Genomic DNA, 20,923 nt, shown 5'->3' on the forward strand with positions numbered 1-20,923 from the left:
TCTGCCAGTGGAGGAATCAAAAAAATGACGTAGTGTAGACGAGCATGCGCAGATGAGCACTTCCGCCGTGTTTTAGCTGATGTAATGGCAGCAGAAATAACAACAACAGTAGCACACCAACTCTTGATCACTTTTTTTTTTCTTTTTTTTTCAACCCGATTTGTCGTCTGAAAGAGAAAATTTTATTTTTGGGGCCTGGAATATAAAAATTTATTTTTTTTTTTTTCCGGAAAGTGTGAAGGTGTGAGTGTCGTTTGTCTTCTTGTAAATAAATTTCGGAATTGGTAGTGATGAATCTTCTGGATTCTGGCGATGAATCATCAAACGTACTCTTCGTCAACTTCAACCAAGATTGCACGTAAGCGCTAAAAAAGCTGCCCTTCTTTTGTTGTTGTTGTTTGTTTTTGTTTGTAAATACTGCAGTTGTGACAGGTTCACTTCTTTTCTCCTCCTCCTCCTCTTCTCGACGTAATAATATTAAGGATATTGTGTCAAGGTATTCTGGTTACTGTAAGAGTATAAAGCAAATTATTGTGCAACTTTCACGTCACACAAGACGGAAGAAGAAGAAAAATCAACCAGAATTTCTTTTTTTGTTTCGGAAATTGCGATAAAAAAAATTTATTCCGTCTCATCATCATATTTAAATTTGATATAGATTCCATTAGATTGATAAATTACTTCAAATTTATTTAAATTTTGAATTTATTTAGTTTTGTATTTAGTTTCTCTTGCGAAAAATCAGTGGTTGATTTGTCATAACCTTGATGCTAATCATTCTTGCAGAAAAAAAAAAAGGAATAATTTATCTAGTCCTTGATCGCGAGAGCATTACAATAATTCTTTTTTTGAATCATTATATATTCGTATCATTTTTTTTTTTAATAATAAGCAAATGCTTGGCACAATGTTAAATCTCTTTAGTCATGTTGAATCATCATCAGCCTCTTCTATGGCGATGGCATTAACGATCCACATTGAGCAGCGTAAAAAGTAAGTTCGATCTAATTACTTGCGTTTGATCTATCAATTGAATTGTCAAAAATCTGAAAAATTGCGACATTGTTTCTTTTTCTTTTGTGGAGGGTAGAGTCCTGCGGTGATAGTAGCTTATTTCGTGCGATGCGATTCCTCCTTTTTTTAAACCTAGAATACTAACTGTAGACCTCGGAAACGTAGACGTGTAGGCAGTTAACATGCAGTTTTTATCAGTTTTTTTTATTTTACTTAGTATTGTAGGGTTAAGTACAGTGCAACCTTGATAACTCAACTTCCCTGTAACTCAACATTTATTATTTCCATGGTTGGCACAATACAAAATTCAATGGGGGAAAACCCTCTCTGACTTGACACGATGACCAAATCCCACTTAAGTTGGCTACAATTTATACTGCGGCATCCGAACTCATTTCTAGAAATCACCCGTATGTTGATTAATTTTAAAAATCTATAGCATTGCTCTCATGTGTTTCATTTCAATTTTGTTTCATAATATCTGTCATTTGTTTGTGGATTGATATGTGTCGAAGATTCTCCCTTACACCTTTGGGTAGGGTTACTTTCCATTTTTCCTGTGTTCAGAATCTGAAAACTCAACTTGTGGATGTGGTCTTCTCAAAGGTAGGGCTGAAAGAGCCCAGGGGTCTTGAAACGACTATTATCGTCTCTATTTTTTCCACACTATCGAAGTCTAGCCTGGGGGCCGCAAAAGATCCCGGTTTAAGAGTCCTGTTAATTTACCACAAAAGCCACAGATAGGTGTGAATGATTTCTAAAATTTTTTAGGAAGAAGTAGTCTTGAAAGATAGATTGAAATGTTTTAAGTAAGAGTAGAATTCATATTTTTAACAGTTTCACTAAATATTCACCGGAATTATTCTCAATACAAAAACTTTTCATTGGAAAAATTGCAGATCTAAACATTTTATGAATTTGTATGTGATGAATATTAAAATAGAACTGTTCAACAATATACCTACAGGTACATATCCATACATAAGCGATTTTAAAAAATTGTTAAAGGTAAAATAAAGTCATGTTTCCCTTTTCCATACGACTCTCATAGGCTAACATTCCCATTCTAAAAACACATTGAGAGCCTTCAAAATTTGCTCAAATTGCATTTAATTGTGATAAAAAAAACTTAAGGGTGAGGCAACGTAAATGTAGATTGACGTAAGTCAGGATATTAATGAAATTATTAATCATTGTTTTAATTAAAAAATTTTGTATCAGTTATAAAACTCTTACTGAAACAGCACATCCCCAGTCATGGGCTAATACATTTTTATATACAGTGATATCTCGGCAAAAATGAGAAATTCAAATTTTTTCAGTTTACAAATTTTTTGGCTAATGATTTTTCCACGATTTTTCTGCCTCAGCTAATGAAAAATTTTTTTAGATATAGATGCACGTACTAATATAAAACAGCCGTGTCAAACACTGAATTTTAGTGTCCATTTTTACCAGAATTACTCTCACTCAAGCCTGATTAACTCATGTGCAACTCGAAATCGTTTTCCCCAGATGTACCTTTAATTCTCTTTCTGAACTTTTTGAACCATTTCATGTAAAATGAAAGATTTCTCTAATAGGAAATGCATTGAAAAAAAAGGAGCCTATGTTTTCAGAGCGCACTTTCTTTCAGTGCGAGACTGAGCATCAAACTGAACAGTCTAGGAGCTCATCTTTTTTCTCTGTATGTATCAGACAAAAATGAGCTGACCAAATCACAAATGAATGCCTGCAAACTCGATTGGGTTCTGTCAACATCCATTCTTTAGTAGATAGACCATAGTTTCCCAACCTTTTGCATCCTATCGCCCCCCCCCTCCCCCCGTCTTCAGAATTTTTTCCTCCCATCGTCCCCCAATGCAATCGAACCCATAGGATCCTATGTTATACCTGTAGCTTCTACCACCCCTGGAACATTCCATCGCCCCCAGGGGGTGTCAACGCCCACATTGTGAATCACTGAGATAGACTATATTTAGTAGACAAGTGTACGTTGGTGTAAAATAAAAATATCTCCAGTATTTATTATCTTCCTCTAGATTCTCATTTATCCAGATTTGAAGCTGTTCGTTATAGGCTTAAATCAGTTTTTGTTTTTCTGTAGTGTTCCTCTGTGTTTTAAAAAACTTATTTTTAAATTTTGGACTGAACCTGCGATGAATCAAACGATTTTCCATGGGAACCTATGTGAAATGATGTTTCAGTTAAGATTTCAGCTAACAAACGTGATTCTGGAACAAATCATCATCAGCCACAATATCAATGTATATTCATTATTTTACTTGATTTTTTCTTCTTGGAAAAGTTAACGTTAGAGTTACCCAAAAAAGTGTATTCTTTGATTTCTACTGGGGTTCCTAAGTCTTGTAGAAATCAAAGAATACACTTTTTTGGATTTTTTTTTTTTTCAGGGCAGGGGGGGGGGAATGCTTGGCGTCTGAATAATAATTTCAGGAAACTTTGGAGTCCTGAGACTTGCATTCAGTTATCAAACAAAAAAAAAATTAGGCACAATTTACCAATTTTTTAGTCGCCATGGTAATCTGGCACCTGGGATTTGTCCAGACTTGGTTATGAATACAGCTAGAATTTTTAAGACCTAAAAACCGACGGAATATGCTCCATAAAAAATTAATTTATACCCTAAAAAAATACGCCGTGAAAACTTAAAAATATGCTTAAAAATAGGCTGACTATATTTCCTTCAGAAAAAAACAGGAAATTTTACAGAAATTTTTCAATAGTTGTTAATATCACCGAAAAATCTCCAATCATTGCCGAAAACGATGTCAAAAGTAAATAAAATTATCAATTATTGCTAATATCTTTGAAAATTGCCAATATGGGATATGAAGCTATTGAAGAGTCAGCTTGGGGAAAAATTACCCTCTTCGTTGCTCTACTGAAATCTGTGAAATAATCGTAAAATATGAAAATATGACTAGTTCTGAAAGTCTGAAAAATGCCTCAAAATTACTGAAAAATCGTGAAAAATGCTCTATCGCGTCAAGAATAGAAATCTGAGCCCTAGTTATGAGTATCCAATTCATATCAAATATTTAAATTTTGCACGCAGAAAATTGCTATGCTTGAAAAGAAAACTGCAGAGTTATTAATAAGAACATCTTTTTTTCCAGTTCGCTTGCTGTAGGAACAAAGAAAGGTTTCCGGCTACACTCTCTCAATCAGCTTGATGACTTGGAGGTCATCTATGAAAACAGTGAGTGCAGTAAATTGATATTAATTGTATACAAGTACAGCCAAAGAGACTATAAGGATATTCTGTGTTGACCACATTTCTTGTTATTTCTTAAAAATGATTAACCTTGGCGGTATCAAATGCATGTTTAGCATTTATAAAGTTTGACTGCATTATCCCTCGCACAGTTTATCATTTGAGTGTTTTGCACTACAGCAAAACCTTGGATTATATATACAATAACTCGGTTTACAAAGGTTTTGAAAAATTAGCAAAAATTTTAAAGAAATTCAAATTTGATAAGAGAATGTTCTTTCAGTATGAATAACACGTATATCAAAGCCTCGATGAGAACTATTACAAGTGGTTTTACATACACACTTTGTCTTTCGAGCAAAAAATAAAAAATGTTCACTCGTGGGCTATGGCCTATTGGTTTTGTCAATCATTATGACCCCGCCCATTCATACTGCTGGATGTTCTTTCTTTGAAGTAGCCCACCAGTTTGAGTTTCTCATAAAATGGCCTGCTTTGGAGCATCACAAGATCACCATTGCACCAACATTTCTATTTCTCTCACTCGTCTTGAAGATTTTCGGAGCCCAAACTATTTTGGGGCACCTTTTATTATTTTAATAAAAGACAGAATTAAAAAAAAAATACTGAATATATATAAGCATTGAAACACCACTGACATGTTTCAAAGCTGTGGGCTTTGCTGATTTTCCAATGAAAAAAGCAGCAGAGGTTTGTCTCCCCCAATCAGTATTTCCACCCCCCAAAACTGACTCCACTCAAACTTGATCTGGTCGTATGCTTTGATTGATTGAGGTCCTGCTGTATAATGTAATTTAGTCACACTTTTGGTTGTCAATAGATAATATTTGGTAAAAAGAATTGTGATGTTTGTGTGTGAATGAGTGATATTTGGCATGAATTGGCTGGTAGTCCTGGTTTCATCTTATTGAAATCTGGTCACCCTACTTACAGTAGTATTAAGTATTTATTCATCTTCTGAATATTCAAGTATATGATGTTTTTTTGCTGAACTCTACAACTTAGGATATGACAAGCTTTTATACTGGAGTATATTTATTATGTGCCTCAGTCGTATATACACTTGAATCCTGTTATAACAAATTCCAAGAGACTAGAGAAATCACTTCGTTAAAATGAAAAATTTCATTATAAAGGAATTCCAGGTCTTTGCATTGTTCCTATGTCAACTTATCTGGGGGGATGACAAAAGTGTTCATTAAAATGGAATTTGACTGTATATAAAGTTTCTAATCCAAAGATGTAGCTGCTCTGCTGTACTGTTTTGTGAATGTAAATAAATTTCCAATCAATTATAGCATGTCTGTGTGATTTTCATTAGTAATTGCAGGATAATATTTGAATATTTTTATCTTTGTAATTTAATTTCTCTCTATATTTTTATCCAATAATTTATTACAGTCACTGACGATGTCTGCATTGTGGAGCGTCTCTTTTCTTCTAGTCTTGTTGCCATGGTTACGATTTCTGCACCTCGAAAGCTTAAAGTGTGCCATTTCAAAAAAGGATCAGAGATATGCAATTATAGTTACTCGAATACGATATTGGCAGTAAAACTGAATCGTGCTGTGAGTCAGTTTTATCAATTATTGACTGTTATTTATAGCTGCTTTTTTTTGGTGGCACAGGGCGTACACGTGACCCTTTCCCCAGGAAAATGGTTTTGCATTGCTCTGTGAGGAGCCTTCAGCAGACTGAAATAATCTTCCATATTACTTGTAGTAGAGAAAACACAGAAGTGTTCACCCTTTCTCTCCCCCCCCCCCCCCTTCCTTGAAATTCTTCTCAAGATTGCTTTGGGGACAATCACACTTTTTTTATTTCAGGGGGGCAAGGAATCTCTTCTAGAAAATTTTCATCATTAACCTCCGAAAAGTATTTTGATTTTCTGCGTACTTTTCTAATACATTATTTGAGACGAGTAGGATCTTAAATAGACTATTTCAGGGTTATTTTAACAGTATCATAGAATTTTGAGCAATGCAATGCACTGAGGCCCTCAAGAAGCCTACCACTACTACTAACCCACATATGCACCTCATCCATATTCCTCTATGGAATTTCTAATGAATGAGTACATGTTAGAATGTGAATGTATGTGTAGTGAACCTAATGTGAGATAAGTTTGCTTCTTTGGAATGGTTTGTTGTACGTGTTCAAGTATTGCTACCATCTGTCTCTACAAACCTACTGCAGTTGCTACGGATTGATTGTAATCCCCTTCCTTCAGTGCCTAAGGTTTTTCATGTGTTAAAGTGGCCTGATATTCACACTAAGGTTTCAAATGCGCATGTAGCAATTTGTTTTCAAAATGTATTTTCTAAGGGAAGGGGGGAAATAAAAACACATTAAACTGGAGTATACTGAAGCTAATCATTCTTAGGTAAGACAATCGTAAATATTTTTATCGACAATTTCTATTTTATCATGTATATATAGTTTTTATAATTGCGCTTTTAATTGGGTTGTTGTATTTTAGAGAGGGGCGGTAGCCCAGGTTGATAAGATACTCATCTAGAGTACCAAAGGATATTTAGAGGTGTTGCGAGTTTAATACCCAGTTCGTCTTTGTCAGAAACTTTCCTGATGCAGGGGTACAACAAACTGTGACATGACCATAGAAAAATATTGCTACCACAGGGAGTCCCACATCAAGGAGTTAGCTTAACAACCTCATAGTGAGTATAAAAAAGACTGTCGTTCTCTCGGAATCGGCAGTAAATTGTAGGTCCCAGTCTAATTAGCCCTCGTGTGCAGAAAATTACCATAGTGTGATAAAAATAATCAAATTAAATGAGCTGTATTTTAGAAATACAATATGACATTTATATTTGTTATGGGCATCTTTTTTCAGCCACTTCGTTGGGTATTTTGCCTATTGTGGTCTTGTATTTGTATCTAGTTGAAGGTTGTAAATTGAAGGTTGTAAAACCATTCTTTTTCATTTTCTATTGTGAAATACGCATTATTTTTTAAATTTTAAATTGAAGAAAATACATAAAAATTCATTATTCCACAGTTTTTTAATCCATAATGTTGTATGCTGTCTTAGCATTATGTTAAAAGCTTTCCATATCGTTCATTTTGTTACAGAGGCTAATAGTCTGTCTCGAAGAAAGTTTGTACATTCACAACATCAGGGACATGAAGGTATTGCACACAATCAGAGACACTCCACCAAATCCAAATGGTCTATGTGTGCTCTCAGTGAGCAACGAAAACTGTTATCTCGCTTATCCTGGTAGCAGTTCGATTGGTGAAGTGCAGATATTTGATGCCTTTAACCTGGTATGTATGAAAAATATATATAATGAAGAAATAGTACAGATATATTGATTCCAATCAATTCATCAGTTCTTCAGTAACTTAACTTTGTTATATTTAAAAGAATAATTTAATTTTGTGTTACTGCGTAATTTCATTATGAATGTATTGTAGAATGTTTTCCATTAAAGCCACACCTTGCATTTCCAGTGAAATTTTGGGATATTTTGGCATTTCTTTCCCCCACCTTTATCCTGATTTTGATTATCCCCCACCCACCCTCCTTTTTTGGGGTTCATCTGAAAGAGGTACTGTAGTTTACATAAGGAAATTGACATTACCTCTGTACACGACAAGTAAATTAATTGCATGGCAATAATGAAAGCAGTGCATGATCCGGCAAACTATGTGACCAGAACTTTTTGTTCTTGGTGTGTATGAAGGCTGCGTAGCCATTTTGCCTTGAGTGACATTTCAATTTCATGACATGGTTATTTGAAAGCAGTCTTTCTTTATGGAGAATACTTCTTCCTTGAAGAAACAAGGTAGCTCATTTATCTGTTGGCAAATCTGGAATTATGAAATCCATTGTAAGAAGAAAACACCTTCGATCAGATAAAAAAACATAGTTGCAGAATTGATTATTAAGACAATTATCACCAGGAAAGAAGCCAACTTACTGGCACAGTCTTGCTCCAAGGAAATTTGCTCAAACAAACAAAATCAAATGGTATGGCTTTAATGAAAAATACCATATTGTAATCATTTCATTTGATTAAATCTTTAAACGTTGCATTCAGTGTTCATGGTAAATACAGTAGAACCTCATTATAATCAATTTCACTTATAATGGACAGTTAAAAAAATTATAATAATGATAAAGAATGCTTGTTTTTATCTGATGAGTTAAAAAAATTTGTAAAGTATTAATTTGTTTAAAAAGCATTTCTAAGCAAGTGATTCAGCATTGATCATGGATGCGCTGCATGACTCGTACCGCTCGCTAGGTAAAAAAATTGAGATTTATGCAGTGTACACATACACATCTTTTTGTATTCCACCTATGTTGAAAGCTGTTTTTATTTGCTATGTATAATGGTCACTTTTATAGATAATTAGTGTACTTTTTTTAATTGATGTATACCATGGGTAGCCAACCTTTTTCCAAGCTGTGCCAGAATTGAAAATATTTTCAATGTGCATGCAACTCTTTGAATTTGAGTTCTAAATTGTTTTTATTTTTGAGTCATAAATTCGATTATCGCAATGCAGATTGTGTATGTAGCCTACACATATCAGTAGAATTTCAGCTTACCTATATAATGTTGGCCATAGACACCGAAACCTTAGAGCTCACGCTGCTTTGGCCCTCTTCCCCAATAAAGAGAATTTATTCCCCCCATCCGCATGTGGACAATTCTGAATCTTGTACACATGAAATGTCTTACAACTGTGCCCAAAAATCAAAAACCAAACAGAAATGCACTGAACAGATCTCACACATATTTTAACACTAAAAGCACTGTTAGGCTCATTTTTTTTTTACCCTTTTTCCGATTTCCAGTGTTATCTCAACACACAATATAATATCAAAGCTGATTTTTGCTGACTTTTCTTAAAAGTATTACTTCAGTCACAGTATTTACTTCAGGAAATACTATGACAAAGTTTTGTACTTCGATGTTAATTATTAAATTAAGTAATCATAGAAATACATAGAACAGCCAACAAGGGTCATTTTGACCCCCATAAGAAAAATGATTGATTTTAAAGTAAATATCTGTAGATGATTTGTGAAACACATATTGGGGAATCACCTGTGTTCAAAGAAACAATGCCATGCAATTGATATCGTGAAATCATGTGGTATCTTAGACTTGATGTCCGAAGCAGCAGAGCTGAGTGCCTGGCTACTAACATATTTGCTCTAACTTCAGACATTTGGTACAAGCTGACTGGAAACCTGTTATTATATTATTAGCACATCCTGTTATTAACACATAGTCCTGGACAAAAAATAGCAGTTGATGAGCAATTGTTTTTATGTAGATAACGCTAATTTATCAAAAACATGGCAAATAAGCAGGACGAGTTTGACATGAAGTTCTAGTTAGCAACTGTTGTGATATCCACAAATGTCTTGAATGGCTCTCCTTGTTTGAACAAAGATAAAGAGAAACCAATCAACTCGCAATGTAAAGTCCTTACACACTGTCACAACTATTTTACTTCTGTGAAACTTGTAGATGAACCTTCTGTGAAGAAACCAAAATTGCATGTGACACATCAACACCACCATATTGTCCTATTGCACTGAGAAATGTAAACAACACACGATATATAGGTGCAAGAGCAAAAAGATGTCAGAATTCTTAGTACCTTGCACACGAATGTGTCTGCAAATGACAGCACAAAAAAAAAGCTGAACACTGCCTTTTATTACAATAGCACTAAATGTGGCATAGATATAGCAGATGAGACACTAAGGAAATGCACTACAAAATGTGAAACTCACAGGTGAATTATTCATGTATTTTACAATGTCCTTGATATTGTCACACTCAATTCATGCGTGGTTTTCAAGGAATCGTCAAGCTCCACAGATTCATACCAAGGATTTCTTCTTCTGCTGGGGTGCTGTGCGCAACAAATGCCCTCCAATTCGCCAACTGTGCAAGAGACAGAATAAGATTTCTGACAGCTGCGACAGATGCTAGAAACCATTTTGTGGGAAATATGTTGCTGTCACTGTCAAGCGTGCATATTGTTCAAATTGTGCTGATGTCTAATGAACTTTAGAACATATTGTGGGTTCATTCAATAGTTGATGTTCATGAGTATAATTTTGCTTTGAGACATGTACTAATTTGTAATATGTGTATCCCCCCCTTTTTTTGCTCTATTATAATTTGTACTCATGCAAAAGCACCTCGTAAAACAGGCTAAAAATTATATCATCACACCTCTGTAGAATGTCACTTCTAGACAGTGAGTAAAAATGACTTCATAAGTAGGGTGATTTAATAACGAGTAAAACTTTTTGCCAGTTATGCTAGCAGAACCTTTGAAAAAATGAAAAATTACTGAAAGCGACATGTATGCTGTAGGTTGGCCACCCCTGATGTGCACCCTATATTGCAATACACTTCTATAAGAATTATTTGTTTTAAACCAGACTTTCATTAAAATCGACAACCTTCAGCCCCCTGTTAGCCTGATATAATGAGGTTCTACTGTAATTCGATGTGAGAAATATATAAAAACTCTGTCTCAACTATCTCATTCATTCATTCATTGTCTCAACTATCTTTCTTTTGACTTTTTGAGAAACTGGCAAAAATAATAAATAGCAACATTGTCCAGTGATTGAAAATGTTCATGTCTAATTTTAATTTATGTAGTAATTGAATCTTTTCAGAAGCAAAAAGAATAAAAGCTTTTAACGAAATGATTCAATCATATATTATAAACTATCACATTAAAAAAATTGACTGAATTTTCAGCAAGCCAAGTCCATGATACCAGCCCATGATAACCCATTAGCTGCAATGGCGTTTGATCCAACTGGCACAAAGTTAGCCACAGCGTCTGAAAAAGTAAGTTATCATCAATATCCTTTAAGCATGAGATATTTTTGTTTTTCTGTCATGCTAGAACTTTATTCAGGGTTATAGTCTGATTTTATTGTTTGCTCATTTCGTTTATTTAGTACGAATGGATTTACTGTCATTTTGTGAGAACATTTTTAATTTTTATTGACCAGGGGACTGTTATTAGAGTGTTCAATGTTACAGATGGCACCAAGCTTTATGAATTTCGAAGAGGTGTCAAAAGGTATGTAATTTTTGAGTCATTCAATATCATGCCTTTAAGGACTTTTCTATACTGTCTCTATACTGCTACACTTAGACTGTCTATTTATTTCTTCAAGTGAGATAGAGGCTGCCAAACATCTTACAGAATTATTATTACGTCCCAGTATCTAAAAAGTCAGGGAAATGAAAAATGGTCAGGTTTACATAGCCAAAGTCAGGGAAAAGTGCAAATATTTGATAAAAGTAAGGAAAAACCAAACAAAAAAAACAAAATTTAAATTCCAAAGTTTTGGTAAGGGAAAGTCAAAGAAATTTTTACATTTTTGTCAGGAAAATAATCAAGCAGATTTTACTGGGAACCCTGTGTTATCACATCAAGTGCAATTATATGAACTAATGCTTTGTAGAAATGTAGCACTGTATATATTTTTTTCATTTTTCGTTTCGTTTCGTAGATGTGTCAGTATATATTCGTTGTCATTCAGTGAAGATTCAGTCTTCCTTAGTGCATCCAGCAACACAGAAACTGTTCACATATTCAGGCTGGAAGAAAATAAGGATATGTGAGTTAAGAAGATTTGATATAAATCAAGTTTTTCGTAGATTTTAATTTCTCATAAATTTTAATATCTGCTTTATTATATGTATGTAAATTTTAATATCTGCTTTATTATATGTATGTAGATTTTAATATCTGCTTTATTATATGTATGTAAATTTTAATATCTGCTTTATTATATGTATGTAAATTTTAATATCTGCTTTATTATATGTATGTAAATTTTAATATCTGCTTTATTATATGTATGTAAATTTAAAATCATATTCATCGTTTCAAAAACTGAAATTTTTGTGGTTTTTCTTTTGCAGCAAACCTTCAGAGGAACCTCAGAGTTGGATAGGTTATCTTGGTAAAGCCTTTATGAACTCTGCAACGTATCTTCCATGCCAAGTTGCTGACATGTTCATCCAAGGACGTTCTTTTGCGACAGTGCATCTGCCTTTCTCTGGCATGAAAAATGTTTGCTCATTAGTCATGTAAGCTGGTTCTAATATTAATTTTGTTAATAGTATTGTTTTTTTTATTGCACATTATATTATTTTTTGATCTACATACTTGCCAACTGCTATGGAGTTTTTGTAGTTTCTACGGATTTCTACCATAAAATATGGAATGTGGTTTCTTTTTAGAAACTTCTTTTGCTCAATGATTTTTTTGAATTCCATTATCTTATCAAGTACAAAATGACATCACACAGAGACCCCATTTCCAAAATATAAATATCAAGCCAAGAACAAATATCAAATTAATAACAAATCAAGCAATTGACATGAAAAGGTTGATGTACAGTTTGAACTAAAATAACTTATCATGGCCTAGAGTTCTTTTTGCTAAATAAAGTTCAAATTTCACTCACAGATGGCATTGTAAAACGAAAAACCTGACATTTATGTATCATCATCATCAACCATTTTCAATCCACAGCTGGATGAAGGTCTCTAAATTTTTCCATTTTACTCTGTCTGATGCTTTTGCCATCCAGTTGCCAAATTTTGTATATGTACCAAACAGGCTCTAACTTAAATGATAGGCTGCTTTGAAAGTTCATCAGAACTGGGCAAATGCCCAACAGGGTCAAAAACTGTCCGGCAACAATGACTTTTGAAATGTCTACTTTGGTTCCCAACTAGGTTTGTCACTTTTAATTTTTTAATGCTCCCAGTATAAGAAAACCTGAGCCTGCTAGTTTGATATCAAATTGTCATATTCACTATATTTTTCTAAAGTTGAAGAAAATTGATTTTAATTGTAAAAAAAAGCCATTTGAAAACGAAATTACAGAAACATCCCCCCCCCCCACCCACCCACAGCGAAGAGCATTGAAACTACTGAGGCTTAATTCCAAGGTTGGCGTGTATGGATCTAATATTTTATGCCTAAAAATCATAAGTTGTTAATAATCAGGAATCAGCATCCATTTTTTTACTTAATTTGTACATGAATATTTCTCTTAGTGCTAAAAACGAGTCATAACATATAAACAGGTTTATTGTTACTATTTGTCAGGATTCAGAGGATCCCTCGAGTTGTTGTTGTAGCCAGTGATGGTATCGTTTATATCTACAACTTGGATCCAGTTGAAGGAGGAGATTGTACTCTGATAAAGACTCATAGGTATTTACTCCAGTATTACTAAATTCCTGATCCTTATGCTAATTAATTTATTGCTTTTAGTACTGAGAGAGTTAAAGTTCATTACCTGTCTAGTTTGACTAGGAAATTCTGGCACAGTGAGCGATCAATTTGTGTAGATTCTTCTGTAGCTCATTTTCTGTGGTTTCATATATATGTGTGTGTGTGTCAGAATATAGAAATATTCTAACAAGAATTTTGATATTTTTCATTTTGATATTTTATAATAGATATTTTTATCTTGGAAAGAGATTATGTTAATGAGTTATTTTTGGTAGTTAGGATCACCTTAAAAAAAAAGACATTAAAGATTCATTTGAAAAACTTGTAGAAAATTATATTGAGGTCCACAAAATGTATTTGGGCTGAAAATTCTCCAAGTTCTAAAGGGCCAACTTGCTAACAAATGTTTAAAGTACATTACATGCATCACTAGTTTATAAAACCAGTTTTTTGGTTTATCATTTTCAAAATGATCTGGTTCTCTACTGGAATAGTAGTTTCTAATTGTAAAAGTTTGGGCTCAAATCATTTCAAGCCAGGAGAGTGCTGTGTCTAGCCATTTGGAATCAGTTCTAATGTGTAGGTTCCAGTCTCATTCAGCATTTTATAAAACCAGTTTATATGATTTGATGAGGTGTGTTTTTTTCATAATTAACAGCTTGTACCTAAAATGTAAATAATTTCTTCCATTTTGCGTATTTTAGAAGGAGAAAAAAATTTATTATTACAGCATTTACTTGCCTCTATAAATTTCTCTTTTCTTTTTCTAAATTGTCATACTTTTAAAACTGAATGTAAATTTCTATGCAAAAAATGAAAATTCAAGTAAAAATTTTCCTCTGCTCATTAATAAGTGGTAATTTTGCCCTGCAGAATAAATGGTTCTGAGGACATTGAAATTGACACCAAACAGAGCGATGAAGCTGTTGCTGCCATGTCTGACCTTAATATTTGTGATAATCCAGTGTCACCTGAACATACACCAAACCAAAAAACAGCCCAATCAGGTTCATAGTTTTTTTCTTCTATCAGTTTTTTGTTATCATTAGGGAAATTTTGTCGCATACTCTATGTAGCTTACACTTAAGTATTATCTTTAAAAAGTTATGAAAATTCTTGCAGCCTTAATCACAAAGAGGTCTTAATCTTTGTACTCAAAAAATCTTAATCACAAAAACTTTACTAGCAGTAAACCACAGGCTCTACTTGCAATTGGATTTTTCCCACAGGAAAATTACTCTTGTTGTTTCCATTGCCACACTTTTGATATTTCCTCACTTTGTTGGTGCAATTCCTTACACAGGTTATTTGAATTATAGAAATTTATCATTTTTTCCCTCCTATTGTATATTAATATGGATTGTGATAGCAGTAGCATCTTGCATAAACTTCTTTGTAGGAGTCTTTGTGATTTATATTTTGTAAATAAACAATGCTGGATAAAAAAGAATATAATCATGATAATCACAATATAATCCACAGTTATATCAAGGCTTTAATTTCCATTGCAAATTTCATCTAAGATGCTGAATTCCAATTTCCCTGAATATACCAGATTTTCCTCTTATCAGGCTGACCCTGGGTCTCAGTTAAATGGACTTGAAGAGGTTCTACTGTGAATATATATTTTCTATATGTGTGCATACTTTAAATTGATAATTTTCAAATTAACTGAATTTTTCTAACAGTGTACATTATTTATATATTTTTCTTTTGAAGCACAACCTTGTGAGTACCAAAAATATGCATTTAGATATTAACATTTTGTACACATTCCCTCATTTCGTGGATTTTTTTTAAATACAAAATTTACGATGTCCCCTCCTTTTAAAACAGTATAGTATGTTCAGTTTTAACTTAGCCACCCAATTCCACTCTACTCAATAAGAAGACTACCAATTCAAATGTTTGAATATAATTAGTCTATCTTCAAATCTTTTAGCATTTTGCTAGACTACCTATGCTATCTCATTCAGGTTTAACTCTCATATTTTTAATTATTTCCCTTATCAACCTAAAGGTGGAGGAGCCAGTTATGCAGCTGTGGTTCGTGGTGCAGAAACATGTTCCTCACAAGGTATAGGATAGTGTTTTGCTTAAAGATTGCATGCGCATGAATTTTTGAACTAACATTAAAAAAGTGCATTATTCTAACATATTGTATCTTTTTTTCTTTCATTATATATTTTGCATGTATAAAAAATAAAATAAAAAAAAATTTTAATTTATATTTGTTTTAAAGAGAAATTCTGTTACATTTAATTTGAATATGTTTATAGTTTTTAGATTTTTTTTTTTTTTTTTTTTTTTTGGTACATTTTCATAGTGTGGCATTATAATCAAGTGTCATTTATCTGATTCAGCCAGCCTTTATATCTCCAATTTTTTTTTATATATATAGTGTTTTTCTCTAGTAACTTGGATAAGATTAGCAGTATGATTTATTTTTTAGCATCGAAGCTACATATGCATGCCATCTTCTATTTGCAGTTTCAAATCATTTGTGAAAAAAATGATTGAAATAATAAAATTAATTTTGCGAGAGATATATTTATTGCAGAGACAATGCTTTTTTTTTTTAATTCAAATCAACTGAATGTGTTTTCTAGATATTGACAGGGGGAAAGAAAATTTCTGGAAAACTTCCTAAAGGAGGTTTAGTTTGCCTGAGGTTTTAGAAAATAGATTACAAGTAATTTGAAAGTTTCATCAAAACCAATGTGCCATTTGTTCTGACCATTATTGGCCTTCAATTAGTGTTCTCAAATTAATTAATATAGTCAATATGAAGTATGGAAGGTACAATCCTGTCTCCAGTATTATATATGCTAGCACTCTTACCCAGTTTGTAAGAGAACCTAGGTTTGATTCCCAGCAGGCACCAGGTGACTTTTCTTTCTTAACCTCACCATACTCGGAAAAGGTCTATTTCCTTTAATACAGTCAACGCTTATTTTACTGACCACCATAGTTCCATCAAAAGCTAACAGTGTATCTGGTGGTCATTATATCAAAAAGAAAATATATAGTTGCTAAATTGTTATGAAAACATAGGGGATTTATCATACCAGTTGTGGTAATAGAACTGTCACTAGAACACATACTTGTTATAATGAATATCAACTATGTGATGTAAATAGTTTTTCTAGCATTTCTGCAGTATAGCAGTGCTTCAGATACCAATTATAGAGAAGTTATTAATTTTAGTCATACTAACTATTGCTTCATTATGCTTTGATCAATCTCGTTTACTACAGTCGGCCCACCCATATTTGCAGGGATTATGTTCCGGGGGTGACTGCGAATAACTGAAACCATAGAATCAGTTTCATCATTTTTTTATATCTCCTTTATTGAATATCATGAGAAGAGCATTGTGACACAGAGGTAGAAGGGAATGTAAAAGAGGGTGCAGTGATTGTTGGCGATGTTTTCTGAAAGAACATTGTGATTTCAGTTTGCCAACTGTATTTTCCTCTATTGCCCATTTCTTTTTGGAAGTATGCAATTGAAAAATTATAATTGAAGTTTCTTTTCATGGTAGATCCATCAGGTGATCGTGCTGACTCTGCAGATGTTGCACGTACTTCTATACCCCCAAGCTCAGGATGTGAAAATGAAGCAGGTTTCAATGAGGAATATCCACCACCTAACTCAGGAACTGAGGTCAAATCCAAGAAGAAAACTGCTGGTTTATCACCATTTGCATCTTAAACGATGGACGATTTGTACAGATGCATTTTTTCCCCTATTTTTGAACCTGATGACTTGGTGAATATAGAAACCTGGCTTTTGTGGATGGATACCTTGAGTGTCGAGCATGGTAATAACATTTTTATAGATGAATAATCATCTTCACCTAATTATGAGGGGGAAAAAATTCACAATTTTCTGTCTGTGCTATCACACATTATCAAAAAAGAGCTTAATTAAATATTATGGAAGGATGATAAATATCGTTTCATTAATGGGAATGAACTGATAATTCTGACAGAAAATTAAGGTAAATAACTTTTCTTGTCTCTGCTGTGCTTGTCTAGTGGAAGAAAAAAAATTATTTTGCAAAATACTTTTGAAAATTTGCCTTTAAAAACATTTGCTATTGATTTGAAATGTCTAGCATAATTACTTTTACTAAGGGAAAAAAATTTAATTACAATAACTGTCCTTCCTACACAATTTTAGACACCTAAGCAATTATTACACTCTCTTCAAAGCTCACTTCATTCACTGCTCATTGGGTCGCCATTGATGTTTGTTTTGACAAAACCATATCAATGTATCCATTACAGTAAATGTGATAAATTTGTAAATTATGCATAATCACCAACAGTCTCAGTAAGTTAAATAAATTTCATTGCATTTATCACTTGCTGGTGATTGTGCATGATTCCCAAATGAAGTTAGTTTGATAAATATGAAAGAAATCACATGGAAATGTGACTTTAAGTTTATCCCTCAACAGTTTTGCCCGTATGTGGTGCATGCATTGCACATATTTTTCCATAAAAACTAAATTAAGATGTGAAGATGATAGAAAATAATTTTTTTTACTGGCCTTGTTAATGTTGGCTTTCTTCTTATATATCAGCATGTGCAAACATAAAAGCAATGTTACTAACCAAGTTCATCATTCCAGACTGAAGTTTATGCATTATGTCCGGAAAATTTAAATAATTGATTGACAATTCGTCATATTTACCAGTAGGAGCTGGGTAGCAGCTCACCAGTAAATGTGACAAATTCACAAAATTTGTCAAAGTAGTTGGTGATTGTGCATAATCATTAGATTCATCACATCTACCGTAACGTTGTATATGCATATTTTAAAGTTTACTGATAATGACCCTCTTGGAGTATAGCCAGTAAAAAAAGCCACCTTTGAATGATATTTCAAATCTTTTGGTCTGAATTACAGCATCTGTATTTGTTTGTTTGCTCTTTTTATATATATATATATAATACGACGTAAGAATATTTTAATTTGTTGAATATGCTTTAAAAGTCATTCAACCTATGTATACTTGCAGAATTTTGTTTTATAAAAATGGCAATAATCATGGAAAACAACAACAATAAAAAAAAAGTGCTCAGAATTATTGTAATTAAGAATATTGTTGAAAAAACTTAATAGTAGTTTGTTAGTATTAGTTTGTGCCATTTTTTTATTGTGTTACACACTATAGTTATCCATGAACTAGATTTTTAATCTTGTTGGCATGGGGAAAAAATTATATATAGTATTTATAATGATAAAATATTATAAGACCCAAAATATGGGGTTTTTTTTTTTAATTGTTCACCAAATTAGAATTTTTTTCCCACACAATTTTTCTTTTTTTTTTCTTCAGAAAGAGTGAAATCTTTTTGCGCATCTTTGTGTGTGATTCATATTGAATAGTTTATTCATTTTTACCAATGTGTAAACAAATGATGTATATTCTTTTACATAATAGTAGATACTATGTGAAAAAAACCATTGAGATTTTTAATGAAAATGCATATCTTTTATGTTTTTAACCATTCAAAATGCTTAGTGTGATATCATTTATTTATTGATGTACATTAGAACCCTGTTACACCTTGGAATTGGATATAACATGGGCATTATTATGTATTCCTGTTATTTTATGAAATTTGATTTTTGTATATACCCTATTATAATGCAGGGGTAAACAATGCCCCCCTGACATCTATAGTTGGGTCCATGCTCGCAGCCCTGCACAGTGGGAAAACCATGTTTTTAGGTGGAACTGCGTACAGTGTAGTTGATGTGGATGGTGAACTGCTCAAAATTGTGTACCCTTGCTCTTGATGGCGCAAGATCCACTGGGAGTTGCTTCATCGAAGAAACTGGCTCATTTTTATGCATTCTGTGTGGACAGTGTTTTCTTCTTCCGACATGCATATCTGTGTATTGCAATGATCGTACTACTAGCGTGCCGTCCATGTGGATAAAGCTGCTCAACACTATTCTTGCTCCATTCAAAGTTGCTCTGCTATTTTCCTGCTTTGTTTTAAGCTGCTATCAGTTTTTGCTTACTCCAGTGGGTGTGAACCCGGCTTATGGTATAACAGGGTTCTATTGTAGTATGTCTTTACTTGAGTCAATGATAGAAATATTTTTTCCAGAACTTCTTTTCTAGGCATATCCACGATTTCCTCCCGCTAGGTTTTTGTTATTATTGTAGGTTTTCATGAGTATATGACTGTACCTGTACTTAATTCTATTGGGGTCTACTTTCGATTTGATCTACAGCAGGGGCGCACAACCTCCAGCCCATGAAAAAAGGTTCTGGAAGAAAAATATCAAACACACAATATGATATATAGGTAGCGTAAAATGCAAGAAAATTCATATTTTTCCTCAAAATACTGAAGTCATGATCCCTATGGGAAAATGTGGGACGTTACTAATTGTCGCCAAAAAATACCAAAGGTAAGCAGAGTTGTGATTTATCACTAAAAATACTGAATCACCATTGGCTGAAAATGTAGCGCTACTGCAAATCGCAGTGGATAAACATGTTTATCCACTGCGATTTGCAGTAGCACCACGAAAACATCCCTCGAACTGAAAAAATTGTGCACCCCTGATATACAGAGTATCTATAATTCAAGTCCCTTGTTCCGGGCCATCTACAGTCAAGAATATTTGTCAGAAACTCATGAAGGAATGTGAGCCGGTCCTCCATTTGGAAAAGTGTCTATGCTGAGAGCAGGCAGACCTTCAACGCAATATTTACACAACACAGAAATACCTGCAACTGCCATTTTCACTTCAGAATATGGAAGACAGATGGCAGCAGCACCAGAACATGAAACACGTGTAACTCTGACAACGTGAAAAGCTTGACTGCCAAGTCTTTCTGATCTCTGCATCAAAATGCTCCTAACATTTTATAGATTTCTGATGAATCTGTTATGAACAACTTCGAATGGTGAACTTTAATTACAGACACCCTTTATATGGACGAAACAATTTAAATAAAAGAAGTGGTAATCACCTGATTTTGCTCATGGTGGTTGTGTTAATTAATGAGGAAAAGCATTAGTCAAGTTTCGATTTTATTCATTATTACATCAAATACATTGTGGATTATTCGTTCATATTTCATTTATAAAGTTAGAAAAATACTGTTTGTTCAGAAAAAAAAATTTAAAAATGCCGAGAATGTGGAGTACAAATCACTCGCGCACACTTCCCCATTGTTTTTAAAGGTTTTTAGTAGATATTGCAGCCAGTGCAGTTCAGGGCTGGTTATTTTGAATATTTTAAGTGCTAATTTAGATTGTTTTCGTCTGATTAGGTTTTCTTTTTTTTAATGTTATTGATGCATTTTTTAAAAAAATTCGTTAAATCTCAAATACAAT

At 33.3% G+C, this 20,923-nt stretch overlaps 1 protein-coding gene across 2 annotated transcripts; it reads left to right on the top strand.

Annotated features, from left to right (window-relative positions):
* Window positions 1–37: 37 nt before the first annotated feature.
* Atg18a (Autophagy-related 18a) lies at window positions 38–19,095 on the top strand. 2 transcript variants are annotated; one of them, XM_089236264.1, is made up of 12 exons: window positions 38–358; window positions 4,155–4,237; window positions 5,675–5,841; window positions 7,367–7,561; window positions 11,041–11,133; window positions 11,301–11,371; window positions 11,808–11,915; window positions 12,223–12,390; window positions 13,421–13,528; window positions 14,423–14,556; window positions 15,570–15,626; window positions 17,094–19,095. In XM_089236264.1, exons 1-12 carry the CDS (start codon window positions 291–293, stop codon window positions 17,261–17,263), a joined length of 1,422 nt encoding a protein of 473 aa, XP_089092390.1. In that variant the 5' UTR covers window positions 38–290; the 3' UTR covers window positions 17,264–19,095. The 2 variants fall into 2 exon arrangements, with proteins under 2 accessions (XP_089092390.1, XP_089092389.1); XM_089236263.1 differs by lacking the exon at window positions 38–358 and adding an exon at window positions 886–993 and having other exon boundaries at window positions 17,094–17,374.
* Window positions 19,096–20,923: the final 1,828 nt, after the last annotated feature.

This window comes from Pholcus phalangioides, unplaced genomic scaffold, assembly GCF_987345545.1.
Source record: "Pholcus phalangioides strain wild (caught in Gottingen) unplaced genomic scaffold, Ppha-v1.0 ptg000009l_1, whole genome shotgun sequence".
In the NCBI taxonomy this organism is placed as follows: Eukaryota; Metazoa; Arthropoda; class Arachnida; order Araneae; family Pholcidae; genus Pholcus; species Pholcus phalangioides.